This window comes from Salvelinus alpinus, chromosome 1 (genome assembly GCF_045679555.1).
Source record: "Salvelinus alpinus chromosome 1, SLU_Salpinus.1, whole genome shotgun sequence".
NCBI classification, from domain to species: Eukaryota; Metazoa; Chordata; class Actinopteri; order Salmoniformes; family Salmonidae; genus Salvelinus; species Salvelinus alpinus.
In genome coordinates this window covers 118849251-118869672 of record NC_092086.1, presented here as the reverse complement: position 1 = coordinate 118869672, position 20422 = coordinate 118849251, and the positions used below count along the sequence as shown (strand labels likewise).

The 20422-nt window shown below is 46.0% G+C and overlaps 1 protein-coding gene across 1 annotated transcript in view; it reads left to right on the top strand.

The window, feature by feature from the left end:
• The window catches only part of LOC139539723 (ciliary neurotrophic factor receptor subunit alpha-like), a 688039-nt gene that overhangs the window by 613398 nt on the left and 54219 nt on the right, over positions 1-20422 (top strand). The window contains exon 6 of the mRNA XM_071342926.1: positions 763-926. Within this exon, the coding sequence (XP_071199027.1) occupies positions 763-926 (164 nt within the window). The remainder of the gene's footprint in view (positions 1-762; positions 927-20422) is intronic.

The window sequence follows — 20422 nt, the reverse complement described above, 5'->3', positions numbered from 1 at the left end:
CTCTTACCAACTCCAGAGGACCTTCAGAGCTCTTACCAACTCCAGAGGACCTTCAGAGCTCTTACCAACTCCAGAGGACCTTCAGAGCTCTTACCAACTCCAGAGGACCTTCAGAGCTCTTACCAACTCCAGAGGACCTTCAGAGCTCTTACCAACTCCAGAGGACCTTCAGAGCTCTTACCAACTCCAGAGGACCTTCAGAGCTCTTACCAACTCCAGAGGACCTTCAGAGCTCCTACCAACTCCAGAGGGCCTTCAGAGCTCTTACCAACTCCAGAGGGCCTTCAGAGCTCTTACCAACTCCAGAGGACCTTCAGAGCTCTTACCAACTCCAGAGGACCTTCAGAGCTCCTACCAACTCCAGAGGACCTTCAGAGCTCTTACCAACTCCAGAGGACCTTCAGAGCTCTTACCAACTCCAGAGGACCTTCAGAGCTCTTACCAACTCCAGAGGACCTTCAGAGCTCTTACCAACTCCAGAGGACCTTCAGAGCTCTTACCAACTCCAGAGGACGCGGGGCACCAATTGTTACCACTGCTCTTCATCCTCCATTTAGTTTCTCTATGTCTCACACTTGATGACATTCCTGTTTCCCCTCTAACCATTCATCAATTTGTCCATGTGATGATCTGTATTCAACAATGTCTTTCTCTGTGCTGTGACTACACTGTCCTGTACTGTGTCCTAAAACGGTCTACAACTTAGTCAATGTCCCTGTGTACTGTATTTTCTGATGTGTTGTCTCTCCTCTCTCCCTTCAGTGAAGCCAGACCCCCCTGAGAAGGTGGTGGCCACGCCCATACCTAACAACGTTCGTCGTCTGGAGGTCACCTGGAATAGCCCTTCTACCTGGCCAGATGTAGAGAGCTTCCCCCTGAAGTATTTCCTACGATACAGGCCCCTCATCAGAGACCAGTGGCAACACGTGAGTTATAGATACAGGCCCCTCATCAGAGACCAGTGGCAACACGTGAGTTATAGATACAGGCCCCTCATCAGAGACCAGTGGCAACACGTGAGTTGTAGATACAGGCCCCTCATCAGAGACCAGTGGCAACACGTGAGTTATAGATACAGGCCCCTCATCAGGGACCAGTGGCAACACGTGAGTTATAGATACAGGCCCCTCATCAGAGACCAGTGGCAACACGTGAGTTATAGATACAGGCCCCTCATCAGAGACCAGTGGCAACACGTGAGTTATAGATACAGGCCCCTCATCAGGGACCAGTGGCAACACGTGAGTTATAGATACAGGCCCCTCATCAGAGACCAGTGGCAACACGTGAGTTATAGATACAGGCCCCTCATCAGAGACCAGTGAGTTATAGATACAGGCCCCTCATCAGGGACCAGTGGCAACACGTGAGTTATAGATACAGGCCCCTCATCAGAGACCAGTGGCAACACGTGAGTTATAGATACAGGCCCCTCATCAGAGACCAGTGGCAACACGTGAGTTATAGATACAGGCCCCTCATCAGAGACCAGTGGCAACACGTGAGTTATAGATACAGGCCCCTCATCAGAGACCAGTGGTAACACGTGAGTTATAGATACAGGCCCCTCATCAGAGACCAGTGGCAACACGTGAGTTATAGATACAGGCCCCTCATCAGAGACCAGTGGCAACACGTGAGTTATAGATACAGGCCCCTCATCAGAGACCAGTGGCAACACGTGAGTTGTAGATACACGTGTAACACACACTCAACAATGACTGGTAAATGATCCAAGACCAGCTCAGTTAATCCCTACCGTTGTGACAATGAGTTGTCATAATGCTGCATCAAATGTACATGATCTTAGGGGCATTGGCAAACACAATGGAAGTAATTAAATTGATGTACCCTTAATTGCACCGAATGCCTCTGTTTATCCTACAGCTGTTGTAAGCAGTAATCATGAGCCTATAAACCAGAGTTACACTGTTAGCACTGAGGCGGTGTACAATAATAGGAAGACCACTTTATGCAGCTCACCCTGCACTATCAGCTCCAATGTAAGTAACATGAGTAAGTCTACCTCTGATAAGCTTCCCAGTTAAAAACAATCAACAACCCAGAAAAGTGCTAAAAATAGCCCATATTAACATATGTAGCCTAAGAAACAAAGTCCATGATGTCAATAACTTGCTTGTAACAGATGACATTCATATTCTGACTACCTCTGAAACTCTCTTAGATAATACCTTCGATGATACAGTGGTAGCAACACATGGGTATAACATCTACAGAAAAGACAGAAATGCCAACGGAGGCGGTGTTGTGGTCTATATTCAGAACCACATTCCTGTAAAGCTTAGAGAGGATCTAATGTTAAATACTGTTGAAGTAATATGGCTACAGGTTCATCTGCCTCACCTAAAGCCCATTCTGGTGGGAAGCTGCTATAGACCACCAAGTGCTAACAGTCAGTATCTGGACAACATGTGTGAAATGCTTGATAATGTATCATATCAACAGAGAAGCATAATTTTCTGGATGAATTTAAGCAAACGTAGGGATGCCATGCCAGCAACAAATGCTAACATTACACATCCAAGTATATCGGACCAAATTATGAAAGACAAGAATTGTACTTTTGAATTCCGTAAAGTCAGTGTGGAAGAGGTGAACAAATTATTGTTGTCTATCAGCAACACACACTCAACACGTGAGTTATAGATGTTTGTTGCTGTTGTAGCTGCAGGGTGAAGGTGAGGGTCAAGGGTACATTTTTTAAGTACAAGTAAAATATTTGTCAAATGATTCTCCACATCCTCGACCATACACAGGCAACTGACAACATACAGGAAACACCAACATAAAGTGTCTTATTAATAGCACCACCACAAGTCGCCAGAACAACTTCAATTCACCTTGGCATAGATTCTACAGGTGTCTGGAACTCTATTGGTGTGATGTGACACCATTCTACCCTAAGAAATTCCATCATTTGGTGTTTTGTTGATGGTGGTGAAAAACACTGTCTAAGGCGTCGTTCCAGAATCTCCCATAAGTCTTCAATTTGGTTAGGATCTGGTGACTGAGAGCCATGGTAGCCAAAATAATGGGCAATACAAGACCCTAAGCATGATGGATTGTTAATTGCACACCTGTGTGGAAGCACCTGCTTTCAATATACTTTGTATCCCCCATTTATTCAAGATTTACCTTTATTTTGGCAGATAGTTGTAACCTAAAACTTTATTTTGGCAGATAGCTGTAGCGTAAAACCATGTTTTGTCAGTTCGCTGTAGCTTAAAACCATGTTTTGTCAGTTCGCTGTAGCTTAAAACCATGTTTTGTCAGTTCGCTGTAGCATAAACCTTTATTTTGTCAGTTTTCTGCAAAATAAACCTTTATTTTGTCAGTTAGCTGTGGCATAAACCTTTAGCAAAGATGATTCATGTACAGAATGAGGTATGTAGCTGACTTCTGCGCTGATGCCAGAGGTCAGATTCCCTACGTCACTGGTTGAATGTGTTTGCAGAATGTTAGGCTATGTATTGATTAAGCTAGCTATATTACAGAGGACAGGGCTCACATTTCTTCCAGGACAGTATACTGTATTATTGATTCACAAGGTAATGCACTAGGTGATGAACTAGATGGTGAACTAGGTGATGAAATAGGCAGTGTACTTGGCTGTGAACTAGGCGGTGAACTAGGAGATGAACAAGGCGGTGAACTAGGCGGTGAACTAGGCGGTGAACTAGGCGGTGAACTAGGCGGTGAACTAGGTGGTAAACTCAGTGGTGAACTAGTTGATGAACTAGGTGGTGAAATAGGCGATGAACTAGGCGGTGAACTAGGCGGTGAACTAGGCGGTGAACTAGGTGGTGAACTAGGCGGTGAACTAGGCGTTGAACTAGGCGGTGAACTAGGCGGTGAACTAGGAGGTGAACTAGGTGGTAAACTAGGTGGTGAACTAGTTGATGAACATGGAGGTGAACTAGGAGATGAACTAGGTGGTCAACTAGGAGGTGAACTAGGTGGTGAACTAGTTGATGAACATGGAGGTGAACTAGGAGGTGAACTAGGTGGTCAACTAGGAGGTGAACTAGGAGGTGAACTAGGCGGTGAACTAGGAGGTGAACTAGGTGATGAACTAGGAGGTGAACTAGGTGATGAACTAGGAGGTGAACTAGGTGATGAACTAGGTGTTATAAGACAATGCATTACACCGACTCCTCATGAACTACTTATTTCAGTGTGATCACTGTGAACATTCTGCATAGATGTTTCATTTATAATTTGTGGTAATGTTCAGAGGTCAGGTAGTTGAGAGGTACTTGTGGGGTTAAATTATTCATCCTAAATGGCACCCTATTCCCTATATAGTGTACTACTTTAGACCAGAGCCTTTTTGAACCCTATTCCCTATATAGTGCACTACTTTAGACCAGAGCCTTTTTGAACCCTAGTCCCTATATAGTGCACTACTTTTGACCAGAACCCTATGGGCCCTTTAAATTGAATAGGATGTGATTTGGGACGTACACAGGGCAAAGCAGGGTTCATGTTTCTATCTGGACAAAAGCCTGTTAAACTGAATCTGGAATGTGTTCTAAACTGTCACTCAAAGCTTTCACAACAATGATATGCTTGGGAAAAGCTTACTCCGTCAGAGCAGAATGTCAGGAAGAGTTTTCACAATGATACGGTAACTAGTTACATGTGTGACCCCTCACTGTGAAATGTCTTTAATGGGAATGTACGCCAGGATATTGTTTTGAAAGGTTTCTCTTTCTCACTCTTCAAAACAATCCATCCAACTCACATTGACAACAGATTTAGTCAAGCCATCAGCAATGCAATTTGTTAACGCTTGATATGCCATGTTTATGACAACCCAATGTGTGTGATGCTTATATCTGTTGAAATGCTATTGTTCTTAAAACTGATGAATCCAAAAGAAGACGACTAGGGATGAATCACGCTGTCATGTTGTCATGCTGTCATGCTGTGTGTTAAATCATTCACTAGCGTTTAATACGGTTGAAGGGTAATATTTACTGCCCGTATAATTTATTCTGCTCCACATGGAGAATACCAATGAACCATTCTCATCTCTAGCAAATGGTAGAACACACACACACACACACACACACACACACACACACACACACACACACACACACACACACACACACACACACACACACACACACACACACACACACACACACACACACACACACACACACACACACACACACACACACACACACACACACCATTCACACACACGCACACACACACAAAGAAAATTACTCAAGTAAAAGTGAAAGTCACCCAGTAAAATATTACTTGAGTAAAAGTCTATAAGAATGTAGTTTTAAATATACATCAGTGTCAAATGTCAAGGTATTAATTACAGAAAAATTGCTTATATTTTTCAAATTACGGGTAGCAAGGGGCACATTCCAACCCTCAGACATAATTTAAAAACGAAGCATGTGTATTTAATGAGTCCATCAGATCAGAGGCAGTAGGGATAACCAAGGATATTCTCTGTTTAGTGAGTCATCCAGACCAGAGGCAGTAGAGATGACCAGGGATGTTCTCTGTTTAGTGAGTCCTCCAGATCAGAGGCAATAGTGATGACCAGGGATGTTCTCTGTTTAGTGAGTCCTCCAGATCAGAGGCTGTAGGGATGACCAGGGATGTTCTCTGTTTAGTGAGTCCTCCAGATCAGAGGCAGTGGGGATGACCAGGGATGTTCTCTGTTTAGTGAGTCATCCATGACCAGAGTTCTCTGTTTAGTGAGTCCTCCAGATCAGAGGCAATAGTGATGACCAGGGATGTTCTCTGTTTAGTGAGTCCTCCAGATCAGAGGCTGTAGGGATGACCAGGGATGTTCTCTGTTTAGTGAGTCCTCCAGATCAGAGGCAGTGGGGATGACCAGGGATGTTCTCTGTTTAGTGAGTCATCCAGACCAGAGGCAGTAGAGATGACCAGGGATGTTCTCTGTTTAGTGAGTCCTCCAGATCAGAGGCAATAGTGATGACCAGGGATGTTCTCTGTTTAGTGAGTCCCCCAGATCAGAAGCTGTAGGGATGACCAGGGATGTTCTCTGTTTAGTGAGTCCTCCAGATCAGAGGCAGTAGGGATGACCAGGGATGTTCTCTGTTTAGTGAGTCCTCCAGATCAGAGGTAGTAGGGATGACCAGGGATGTTCTCTGTTTAGTGAGTCCTCCAGATCAGAGGCTGTAGGGATGACCAGGGATGTTCTCTGTTTAGTGAGTCCTCCAGATCAGAGGCAGTAGGGATGACCAGGGATGTTCTCTGTTTAGTGAGTCCTCCAGATCAGAGGCAGTAGGGATGACCAGGGATGTTCTCTGTTTAGTGAGTCCTCCAGATCAGAGGCAGTAGGGATGACCAGGGATGTTCTCTGTTTAGTGAGTCATCCAGATCAGAGGCAGTAGGGATGACCATGGATGTTCTCTGTTTAGTGAGTCCTCCAGATCAGAGGCAGTAGAGATGACCAGGTATGTTCTCTGTTTAGTGAGTCCTCCAGATCAGAGGCAGTAGGGATGACCAGGGATGTTCTCTGTTTAGTGAGTCCTCCAGATCAGAGGCAGTAGGGATGACCAGGGATGTTCTCTGTTTAGTGAGTCCTCCAGATCAGAGGCAGTAGAGATGACCAGGGATGTTCTCTGTTTAGTGAGTCCTCCAGATCAGAGGCAGTAGGGATGACCAGGGATGTTCTCTGTTTAGTGAGTCCTCCAGATCAGAGGCAGTAGGGATGACCAGGGATGTACTCTGTTTAGTGAGTCCTCCAGATCAGAGGCTGTAGGGATGACCAGGGATGTTCTCTGTTTAGTGAGTCCTCCAGATCAGAGGCAATAGGGATGACCAGGGATGTTCTCTGTTTTGTGAGTCCTCCAGATCAGAGGCAGTAGGGACGACCAGGGATGTTCTCTGTTTAGTGAGTCCTCCAGATCAGAGGCTGTAGGGATAACCAGGGATGTTCTCTGTTTAGTGAGTCCACCAGATCAGAGGCAATAGGGATGACCAGGGTTGTTCTCTGTTTAGTGAGTCCTCCAGATCAGAGGCAGTAGAGATGACCAGGGATGTTCTCTGTTTAGTGAGTCCACCAGATCAGAGGCAGTAGGGATGACCAGGGATGTTCTCTGTGAAGTGAGTCCTCCAGATCAGAGGCTGTAGAGATGACCAGGGATGTTCTCTGTTTAGTGAGTCCTCCAGATCAGAGGCAGTGGGGATGACCAGGGATGTTCTCTGTTTAGTGAGTCCTCCAGATCAGAGGCTGTAGGGATGACCAGGGATGTTCTCTGTTTAGTGAGTCATCCAGACCAGAGGCAGTAGAGATGACCAGGGATGTTCTCTGTTTAGTGAGTCCTCCAGATCAGAGGCAGTGGGGATGACCAGGGATGTTCTCTGTTTAGTGAGTCCTCCAGATCAGAGGCTGTAGGGATGACCAGGGATGTTCTCTGTTTAGTGAGTCCTCCAGATCAGAGGCTGTAGGGATGACCAGGGATGTTCTCTGTTTAGTGAGTCCACCAGATCAGAGGCAGTAGGGATGACCAGGGATGTTCTCTGTTTAGTGAGTCCTCCAGATCAGAGGCAGTAGAGATGACCAGGGATGTTCTCTGTTTAGTGAGTCCACCAGATCAGAGGCAGTAGGGATGACCAGGGATGTTCTCTGTGAAGTGAGTCCTCCAGATCAGAGGCTGTAGGGATGACCAGGGATGTTCTCTGTTTAGTGAGTCATCCAGACCAGAGGCAGTAGAGATGACCAGGAATGTTCTCTGTTTAGTGAGTCCTCCAGATCAGAGGCAGTGGGGATGACCAGGGATGTTCTCTGTTTAGTGAGTCCTCGAGATCAGAGGCTGTAGGGATGACCAGGGATGTTCTCTGTTTAGTGAGTCCTCCAGATCAGAGGCTGTAGGGATGACCAGGGATGTTCTCTGTTTAGTGAGTCCTCCAGATCAGAGGCAGTAGGGATGACCAGGGATGTACTCTGTTTAGTGAGTCCTCCAGATCAGAGGCTGTAGGGATGACCAGGGATGTTCTCTGTTTAGTGAGTCCTCCAGATCAGAGGCAATAGGGATGACCAGGGATGTTCTCTGTTTTGTGAGTCCTCCAGATCAGAGGCAGTAGGGACGACCAGGGATGTTCTCTGTTTAGTGAGTCCTCCAGATCAGAGGCTGTAGGGATGACCAGGGATGTTCTCTGTTTAGTGAGTCCACCAGATCAGAGGCAGTAGGGATGACCAGGGATGTTCTCTGTTTAGTGAGTCCTCCAGATCAGAGGCAGTAGAGATGACCAGGGATGTTCTCTGTTTAGTGAGTCCACCAGATCAGAGGCAGTAGGGATGACCAGGGATGTTCTCTGTGAAGTGAGTCCTCCAGATCAGAGGCTGTAGGGATGACCAGGGATGTTCTCTGTTTAGTGAGTCATCCAGACCAGAGGCAGTAGAGATGACCAGGGATGTTCTCTGTTTAGTGAGTCCTCCAGATCAGAGGCAGTGGGGATGACCAGGGATGTTCTCTGTTTAGTGAGTCCTCCAGATCAGAGGCTGTAGGGATGACCAGGGATGTTCTCTGTTTAGTGAGTCCTCCAGATCAGAGGCTGTAGGGATGACCAGGGATGTTCTCTGTTTAGTGAGTCATCCAGACCAGAGGCAGTAGAGATGACCAGGGATGTTCTCTGTTTAGTGAGTCCTCCAGATCAGAGGCAGTAGGGATGACCAGGGATGTTCTCTGTTTAGTGAGTCATCCAGACCAGAGGCAGTAGAGATGACCAGGGATGTTCTCTGTTTAGTGAGTCCTCCAAATCAGAGGCTCTAGGGATGACCAGGGATGTTCTCTGTTTAGTGAGTCCTCCAGATCAGAGGCAGTAGGGATGACCAGGGATGTTCTCTGTTTAGTGAGTCCTCCAGATCAGAGGCTCTAGGAATGACCAGGGCTGTTCTCTGTTTAGTGAGTCCTCCAGATCAGAGGCAGTAGGGATGACCAGGGATGTTCTCTGTTTAGTGAGTCCTCCAGATCAGAGGCTCTAGGGATGACCAGGGATGTTCTATGTTTAGTCGGTGAATTGGATCATGTTTTGTCCTGTTCAGCATTCAACATGGAATGAGTACTTTTAGATGTCAGGGAATAATGTATGGAGTAAAAATGTATAGTATACTTCAGTTTATTTAGGAATGTAGTGAAGTAAAAGTAAAAGTTTTCCAAAATATCAATAGTAAAGTTTTGAACCCCCATAAAATGACTAGTTAACAAAAAAAATGTCCTCTCACTGTCAACTGCGTTTATTTTCAGCAAATTTAACATGTGTAAATATTTGTAGGAATATAACGATATTCAACATACTGAGACATAAACTGAAGAAGTTACAGACATGTGACTAACATGTAGAAATATAATAATGTGTCCCTGAACAAAGGGGGGGGTCAAAATCAAAATTAACAGTCAGTATCTGGTGTGGCCACCAGCTGCATTAAGTACTGCAGTGCATCTCCTTCTCATGGACTGCACCAGATTTGCCAGTTCTTGCTGTGAGATGTTACCCCACTCTTCCACCAAGGCACCTGCAAGTTCCCGGACATTTCTGGGGGGAATGGCCCTAGCCCTCACCCTCCGATCCAACAGGTCCCAGACGTGCTCAATGGGATTGAGATCCGGGCTCTTCGCTGGCCATGGCAGAACACTGACATTCCTGTCTTGCAGGAACTCACGCACAGAACGAGCAGTATGGCTGGTGGCATTGTCATGCTGGAGGCTCATGTCAGGATGAGCCTGCAGGAAGGGTACCACATGAGGGAGGAGGATGTCTTCCCTGTAACGCACAGCGTTGAGATTGCCTGCAATGACAACAAGCTCAGTCCAATGATGCTGTGACACACCGCCCCAGACCATGAGCCATAGAGCCATAGGGCTCTGGTCCAAAGTAGTGCACTATTAGGGAATAGGGTTCCATAGGGCTCTTATCTAAAGTAGTGTACTATATAGGGAATAGGGTTCCATTTGGGACACTTCCCAATAAGTGTGTGAAAAACGATCTGTCTGTCTGTCCCCTCCCTGCCTCTCTCTTTCTCTCTCTTTCTCTTCCTCCCTAACCACATCTCACCTCTGTATCATCCATTGCCTCGTTTCTCAAAGGTATCCTCAAATAAACAAATTAACATTCAATCCTAACGTACCAATGGAATGACATACCGTATGTAATCCCTATATGGATTATAGGATCTTTATGGCTTTAACATTCACTCTAGGATTTGACTATGTGGGAAAATTGCAATGCATTGTTTATGAAGCTGTGCTCACACTGCATTTAGCCCAGGGCTAACAACCTCCTTAATCTAAGTGAGATTATAGCCCAGGGCTAACAACCTCCTCAATCTAAGTGAGATTATAGCCCAGGGCTAACAACCTCCTCAATCTAAGTGAGATTATAGCCCAGGGCTAACAACCTCCTCAATCTAAGTGAGATTATAGCCCAGGGCTAACAACCTCCTCAATCTAAGTGAGATTATAGCCCAGGGCTAACAACCTCCTCAATCTAAGTGAGATTATAGCCCAGGGCTATCAACCTCCTCAATCTAAGTGAGATTATAGCCCAAGGCTATTAACCTCCTCAATCTAAGTGAGATTATAGCCCAGGGCTATCAACCTCCTCAATCTAAGTGAGATTATAGCCCAGGGCTATCAACCTCCTCAATCTAAGTGAGATTATAGCCCAGGGCTAACAACCTCCTCAATCTAAGTGAGATTATAGCCCAGGGCTATCAACCTCCTCAATCTAAGTGAGATTATAGCCCAGGGCTATCAACCTCCTCAATCTAAGTGAGATTTTAAACCAAAGCTAACATCCTCCATAATCTAAGTGAGATTATAGCCCAGGGCTATCAACCTCCTCAATCTAAGTGAGATTTTAAACCAAAGCTAACATCCTCCATAATCTAAGTGAGATTATAGCCCAGGGCTATCAACCTCCTCAATCTAAGTGAGATTATAGCCCAGGGCTATCAACCTCCTCAATCTAAGTGAGATTATAGCCCAGGGCTAACAACCTCCTCAATCTAAGTGAGATTATAGCCCAGGGCTATCAACCTCCTCAATCTAAGTGAGATTATAGCCCAGGGCTATCAACCTCCTCAATCTAAGTGAGATTTTAAACCAAAACTAACATCCTCCATAATCTAAGTGAGATTATAGCCCAGGGCTATCAACCTCCTCAATCTAAGTGAGATTTTAAACCAAAGCTAACATCCTCCATAATCTAAGTGAGATTATAGCCCAGGGCTAACAACCTCCTCAATCTAAGTGAGATTTTAAACCAAACCTAACATCCTCCATAATCTAAGTGAGATTATAGCCCTTTTCACACTTGCACATTTGAAAGTGGGATGTCAACAACATTAGCCAAGGGCTAGCTTCCATTAATACACCTCCTCAGTCGTCTCTCCAATCCACCACATCAGCCATGTTTCTCCATTATACCTGATACCAGACCTCCATCCATTATACCTGATACCAGACCCATTATACCTGATACCAGACCCATTGTACCTGATACCAGACCTCCATCCATTATACCTGATACCAGACCCAATATACCTGATACCAGACCTCCATCCATTATACCTGATACCAGACCCATTATACCTGATACCAGACCCATTATACCTGATACCAGACCCAATATACCTGATACCAGACCCATTACACCTGATACCAGACCTCCATCCATTATACCTAATACCAGACCCATTATACCTGATACCAGACCCATTATACCTGATACCAGACCCATTATACCTGATACCAGACCCATTATACCTGATACCAGACCCCCATCCATTATACCTGATACCAGACCCATTATACCTGATACCAGACCCATTATACCTGATACCAGACCCATTATACCTGATACCAGACCCCCATCCATTATACCTGATACCAGACCCATTATACCTGATACCAGACCCCCATCCATTATACCTGATACCAGACCCATTATACCTGATACAAGACCCATTATACCTGATACCAGACCTCCATCCATTATACCTGATACCAGACCCATTATACCTGATACCAGACCCATTATACCTGATACCAGACCCCCATCCATTATACCTGATACCAGACCCATTATACCTGATACCAGACCCATTATACCTGATACCAGACCCATTATACCTGATACCAGACCCATTATACCTGATACCAGACCCCCATCCATTATACCTGATACCAGACCCATTATACCTGATACCAGACCCATTATACCTGATACCAGACCCATTATACCTGATACCAGACCCCCATCCATTATACCTGATACCAGACCTCCATCCATTATACCTGATACCAGACCCATTATACCTGATACCAGACCCATTATACCTGATACCAGACCTCCATCCATTATATCTGATACCAGAACCAATATACCTGATACCAGACCCATTATACCTGATACCAGACCTCCATCCATTATAACTGATACCAGACCCATTACACCTGATACCAGACCCATTATACCTGATACCAGACCCATTATACCTGATACAAGACCCATTATACCTGATACCAGACCTCCATCCATTATACCTGATACCAGACCTCCATCCATTATACCTGATACCAGACCCATTATACCTGATACCAGACCCATTATACCTGATACCAGACCTCCATCCATTATACCTGATACCAGGCCCATTATACCTGATACCAGACCCATTATACCTGATACCAGACCTCCATCCATTATACCTGATACCAGACCCATTATACCTGATACCAGACCCATTACACCTGATACCAGACCCATTATACCTGATACCAGACCTCCATCCATTATACCTGATACCAGACCTCCATCCATTATACCTGATACCAGACCCATTATACCTGATACCAGACCCATTATACCTGATACCAGACCCATTATACCTGATACCAGACCCATTATACCTGATACCAGACCTCCATCCATTATACCTGATACCAGACCCATTATACCTGATACCAGACCCCCATCCATTATACCTGATACCAGACCCATTACACCTGATACCAGACCCATTATACCTGATACCAGACCCATTATACCTGATACCAGACCCCCATCCATTATACCTGATACCAGACCCATTACACCTGATACCAGACCCATTACACCTGATACCAGACCCATTATACCTGATACCAGACCCATTATACCTGATACCAGACCCATTATACCTGATATCTTGATCCAATCCAAGATGGCGTAGCAGTCGGACGTGTCTTTGTCCTTGTCCTGTCCCGTGTAAATAGTCTTCGTATTTTTCGTATACATTTCGTATATATTTTAATTTCACTTTCCATCTAGGAACTGAATATACATTCCTACATTCCGCCTCACCCAATGTGGTACGGACCTGCTATTTTTTTTATACTTTAGAACCGTAACCCCAATCAGAAGCTAGCCAGATAACTAGCTACTAGCTAGTAGTCAGTTAGCCACTGCTGCGGTCTTCACCCTCAACTCGGACACAGCCAGCTTCAATACCGGGCCAATACCTGCCAGTCTGCAAGCGCGATATCAACCCAGAGCATATAGGACTGCTTTTTCTCTACCACATCACCGGATTCCTGACGCAAGCTCTGGACAATTACACCGTATCATCACAGATAGCTAGCTGCAACCGAGTGGCTACTACTGGCTAACACCTCTGTCCCGAAGCAAGCACCAGTTAGCCTTGAGCTAGCCTCGAGCTAGGCCCATCTGCCGGCTAGCTGAAGAGGTCTACCAGCGAATTCTTGGGCTACAATACCAGCTACAAGCTAATTTAGCCATTTTTTTGCCGCTGCTAGTAGCTTTTACCTTCTGCACAGACACCAGCCCTGTTATTAGCCTGGATATTACTCACCAATTTACCAGCATCGGACTGTCTCTCGACAACAACGCCGGATTCCTGCCGTAATCCCTGAGCCACTACTTCTGATCCTCACAGCTAGCTTGCAGCTAGCGCCACTGCCACGAAGCTAGCACCAGTTAGCAAACACAATTCTACAATTCACAACCTCTCTTTCGCCATCGCCATCTGGCTTGGATTCTCTGTCGACACGACCACGTCTGAGCAGACCCCCTCCGTCTGAGCAGACCACCCCCCGGGCTACTAACTTTAAACGCTGCGTGCTAGCTTAGTGGAGGCCTCCCTGCTCCATTTACGGCTGCCCCCTGGACACTATGATCACTTGGCTACATAGCTGATGCATGCTTGACTGTCCATTAATTCACGGTACTCCATTCTGTTTATTTGTGTTTTATCTGTCGGCTCTGTGCTTTAACTCAGGATCTGTGTGTAGTTAATCCGACCCTCTCTGCCTAGTCGTCGCCATTTTTACCTGTTGTTGCTGTGTTAGACTAGCACCCTGTTATTGCTGCTGTTATCTTACCTGTTGTTTTAGCTAGCTCTCCCAATCAAGACCTGCAATCACTTTATGCCTTATTGTATGTCTCTCTCAAATATCAATATGCCTTGCATACTGTTGTTCAGGCTAGTTATCATTATCATTGTTTTGGTTTGCAATGGACCCTGTAGTTCCACTCTCCGTACCTCTGATACCTCCTTGGTCCCACCCCCCACACATGCGGTGACCTCACCCATTGAGACCAGCATGTCCAGAGATACAACCTCTCTTATCATCACCCAGTGCCTGGGCTTGCCTCCGCTGTACCCACGCCCCACCATACCCCTGTCTGCACATTATGCCCAGAATCTATTCTACCACGCCCATAAATCTGCTCCTTTTATTCTTTGTCCCCAACGCTCTAGGCGACCAGTTTTGATAGCCTTTAGCCGCACCCTCATCCTACTACTCCTCTGTTCCTCGGGTGATGTGGAGGTAAACCCAGGCCCTGCATGTCCCCAGTCACCCTCATTTGTTGACTTCTGTGATCGAAAAAGCCTTGGCCTCATGCATGTCAACATCAGAAGCCTCCTCCCTAAGTTTGCCTTACTCACCGCTTTAGCACACTCTGCCAACCCTGATGTCCTTGCCGTGTCCGAATCCTGGCTTAGGAAGGCCACCAAAAATTCTGAGATTTCCATACCCAACTATAACACTTTCCGTCAAGATAGAACTGCCAAAGGGGGAGGAGTTGCAATCTACTGCAGAGATAGCCTGCAAAGTTCTGTCATACTTTCCAGGTCTATGCCCAAACAGTTCGAACTTCTAATTTTAAAAATGAATCTCTCCAGAAATAAGTCTCTCACTGTTGCCGCCTGCTACCGACCCCCCTCAGCTCCCAGCTGTGCCCTGGACACCATCTGTGAATTGATCGCTCCCCATCTAGCTTCAGAGTTTGTTCTGTTAGGTGACCTAAACTGGGATATGCTTAACACCCCGGCAGTCCTACAATCCAAGCTTGATGCCCTCAATCTCACACAAATCATCAAGGAACCCACCAGGTACAACCCTAAATCCGTAAACATGGGCACCCTAATAGACATTATCCTGACCAACCTGCCCTCCAAATACACCTCTACTGTCTTCAATCAAGATCTCAGCGATCACTGCCTCATTGCCTGTATCCGCCACGGGTCCGCGGTCAAACGACCACCCCTCATCACTGTCAAACGCTCCCTAAAACACTTCTGCGAGCAGGCCTTTCTAATCGACCTGGCCCGGGTACCCTGGAAGGATATTGACCTCATCCCGTCAGTTGAGGATGCCTGGTCATTCTTTAAATGTTACTTCCTCACCATATTAGACAAGCATGCTCCGTTCAAAAAATGCAGAACCAAGAACAGATATAGCCCTTGGTTCACTCCAGACCTGACTGCCCTCGACCAGCACAAAAACATCCTGTGGCGAACTGCAATAGCATCGAAGAGCCCCCGCGATATGCAACTGTTCAGGGAAGTCAGGAACCAATACACGCAGTCAGTCAGGAAAGCAAAGGCCAGCTTTTTCAAGCAGAAATTTGCATCCTGTAGCTCTAACTCCAAAAAGTTCTGGGATACTGTAAAGTCCATGGAGAACAAGAGCACCTCCTCCCAGCTGCCCAGTGCACTGAGGCTAGGTAACACGGTCACCACCGATAAATCCGTGATAATCGAAGACTTCAACAAGCATTTCTCAATGGCTGGCCATGCCTTCCTCCTGGCGACTCCAACCTTGGCCAACAGCCCCGCCCCCCCCGCTGCTACTCGCCCAAGCCTCCCCAGCTTCTCCTTTACCCAAATCCAGATAGCAGATGTTCTGAAAGAGCTGGAAAACCTGGACCCATACAAATCAGCTGGGCTTGACAATCTGGACCCCCTATTTCTGAAACTGTCCGCCGCCATTGTCGCACCCCCTATCACCAGCCTGTTCAACCTCTCCTTCGTATCATCTGAGATCCCCAAGGATTGGAAAGCTGCCGCGGTCATCCCCCTCTTCAAAGGGGGAGACACCCTGGACCCGAACTGTTACAGACCTATATCCATCCTGCCCTGCCCATCTAAGGTCTTCGAAAGCCAAGTCAACAAACAGATCACTGACCATCTCGAATCCCACCGTACCTTCTCCGCTGTGCAATCCGGTTTCCGAGCCGGTCATGGGTGCACCTCAGCCACGCTCAAGGTACTAAACGATATCATAACCGCCATCGATAAAAGACATTACTGTGCAGCCGTCTTCATCGACCTGGCCAAGGCTTTCGACTCTGTCAATCACCATATTCTTATTGGCAGACTCAGTAGCCTCGGTTTTTCTAATGACTGCCTTGCCTGGTTCACCAACTACTTTGCAGACAGAGTTCAGTGTGTCAAATCGGAGGGCATGTTGTCCGGTCCTCTGGCAGTCTCTATGGGGGTACCACAGGGTTCAATTCTCGGGCCGACTCTTTTCTCTGTATACATCAATGATGTTGCTCTTGCTGCGGGCGATTCCCTGATCCACCTCTACGCAGACGACACCATTCTATATACTTCCGGCCCTTCCTTGGACACTGTGCTATCTAACCTCCAAACGAGCTTCAATGCCATACAACACTCCTTCCGTGGCCTCCAACTGCTCTTAAACGCTAGTAAAACCAAATGCATGCTTTTCAACCGTTCGCTGCCTGCACCCGCACGCCCGACTAGCATCACCACCCTGGACGGTTCCGACCTAGAATATGTGGACATCTATAAGTACCTAGGTGTCTGGCTAGACTGCAAACTCTCCTTCCAGACTCATATCAAACATCTCCAATCCAAAATCAAAGCAAGAATCGGCTTTCTATTCCGCAACAAAGCCTCCTTCACTCACGCCGCCAAACTTACCCTAGTAAAACTGACTATCCTACCGATCCTCGACTTCGGCGATGTCATCTACAAAATAGCTTCCAATACTCTACTCAGCAAACTGGATGCAGTTTATCACAGTGCCATTCGTTTTGTTACTAAAGCACCTTATACGACCCACCACTGCGACCTGTATGCCCTAGTCGGCTGGCCCTCGCTACATGTTCGTCGTCAGACCCACTGGCTCCAGGTCATCTACAAGGCTATGCTAGGTAAAGTGCCGCCTTATCTCAGTTCACTGGTCACGATGGCTACACCCACCCGCAACACGCGCTCCAGCAGGTGTATCTCACTGATCATCCCTAAAGCCAAAACCTCATTTGGACGCCTTTCCTTCCAGTTCTCTGCTGCCTGCGACTGGAACGAATTGCAAAAATCTCTGAAGTTGGAGACTTTTATCTCCCTCAACAACTTTAAAAATCTGCTATCCGAGCAGCTAACCGATCGCTGCAGCTGTACATAGTCCATCTGTAAACTACCCACCCAATTTACCTACCTCACCCCACATACTGCTTTTATTTATTTACTTTTCTGCTCTTTTGCACACCAGTATCTCTTCTTGCACATGATCATCTGATGATTTATCACTCCAGTGTTAATCTGCTAAATTGTAATTATTCGATTTATTGCCTACCTCATGCCTTTTGCACACATTGTATATAGATTCTCTTTTTTTCTACCATGTTATTGACTTGTTTATTGTTTACTCCATGTGTAACTCTGTGTTGTCTGTTCACACTGCTATGCTTTATCTTGGCCAGGTCGCAGTTGCAAATGAGAACTTGTTCTCAACTAGCCTACCTGGTTAAATAAAGGTGAAATAAAAAAAATAAAAAATACCAGACCCATTATACCTGATACCAGACCCATTATACCTGATACCAGACCTCCATCCATTTTACCTGATACCAGACCCATTACACCTGATACCAGACCTCCATCCATTATACCTGATACCAGACCCATTATACCTGATACCAGACCATCCATTACACCTGATACCAGACCCATTATACCTGATACCAGACCCATTATACCTGATACCAGACCCATTATACCTGATACCAGACCCATTATACCTGATACCAGACCCATTATACCTGATACCAGACCTCCATCCATTATACCTGATACCAGACCCATTACACCTGATACCAGACCTCCATCCATTATACCTGATACCAGACCCATTATACCTGATACCAGACCCATTATACCTGATACCAGACCTCCATCCATTATACCTGATACCAGACCCATTATACCTGATACCAGACCCATTATACCTGATACCAGACCCATTATACCTGATACCAGACCTCCATCCATTATACCTGATACCAGACCCATTATACCTGATACCAGACCCATTATACCTGATACCAGACCCATTATACCTGATACCAGACCTCCATCCATTATACTTGATACCAGACCCATTATACCTGATACCAGACCCATTATACCTGATACCAGACCATCCATTATACCTGATACCAGACCCATTATACCTGATACCAGACCTCCATCCATTATACCTGATACCAGACCCATTATACCTGATACCAGACCCATTATACCTGATACCAGACCCATTATACCTGATACCAGACCTCCATCCATTATACCTGATACCAGACCCATTATACCTGATACCAGACCTCCATCCATTATACCTGATACCAGACCCATTGTACCTGATTCCAGACCTCCATCCATTATACCTGATACCAGACCCATTGTACCTGATACCAGACCTCCATCCATTATACCTGATACCAGACCCATTATACCTGATACCAGACCCATTATACATGATACCAGACCTCCATCCATTATACCTGATACCAGACCCATTATACCTGATACCAGACCCATTACACCTGATACCAGACCATCCATTATACCTGATACCAGACCCATTACACCTGATACCAGACCATCCATTATACCTGATACCAGACCCATTACACCTGATACCAGACCATCCATTATACCTGATACCAGACCTCCATCCATTATACCTGATACCAGACCCATTGTACCTGATACCAGACCTCCATCCATTATACCTGATACCAGACCCATTGTACCTGATACCAGACCTCCATCCATTATACCTGATACCAGACCCATTGTACCTGATACCAGACCTCCATCCATTATACCTGATACCAGACCCAATATACCTGATACCAGACCTCCATCCATTATACCTGATACCAGACCCATTATACCTGATACCAGACCCATTATACCTGATACCAGACCCAATATACCTGATACCAGACCCATTACACCTGATACCAGACCCCCATCCATTATACCTGATACCAGACCCATTATACCTGATACCAGACCCATTATACCTGATACCAGACCCATTATACCTGATACCAGACCCATTATACCTGATACCAGACCCATTATACCTGATACCAGACCCATTATACCTGATACCAGACCCATTACACCTGATACCAGACCCATTATACTTGATACCAGACCCATTATACCTGATACCAGACCCATTATACCTGATACCAGACCATCCATTATACCTGATACCAGACCCATTATACCTGATACCAGACCCATTATACCTGATACCAGACCCATTATACCTGATACCAGACCCATTATACCTGATACCAGACCATCCATTATACCTGATACCAGACCCATTACACCTGATACCAGACCCATTATACCTGATACCAGACCCATTATACCTGATACCAGACCTCCATCCATTATACCTGATACCAGACCTCCATCCATTATACCTGACACCAGACCCATTATACCTGATACCAGACCCATTATACCTGATACCAGACCCATTATATCTGATACCAGACCCATTATACCTGATACCAGACCTCCATCCATTATACCTGATACCAGACCTCCATCCATTATACCTGATACCAGACCCATTATACCTGATACCAGACCCATTATACCTGATACCAGACCTCCATCCATTATACCTGATACCAGACCCATTATACCTGATACCAGACCCATTATACCTGATACCAGACCTCCATCCATTATACCTGATACCAGACCCATTATACCTGATACCAGACCCATTATACCTGATACCAGACCTCCATCCATTATACCTGATAC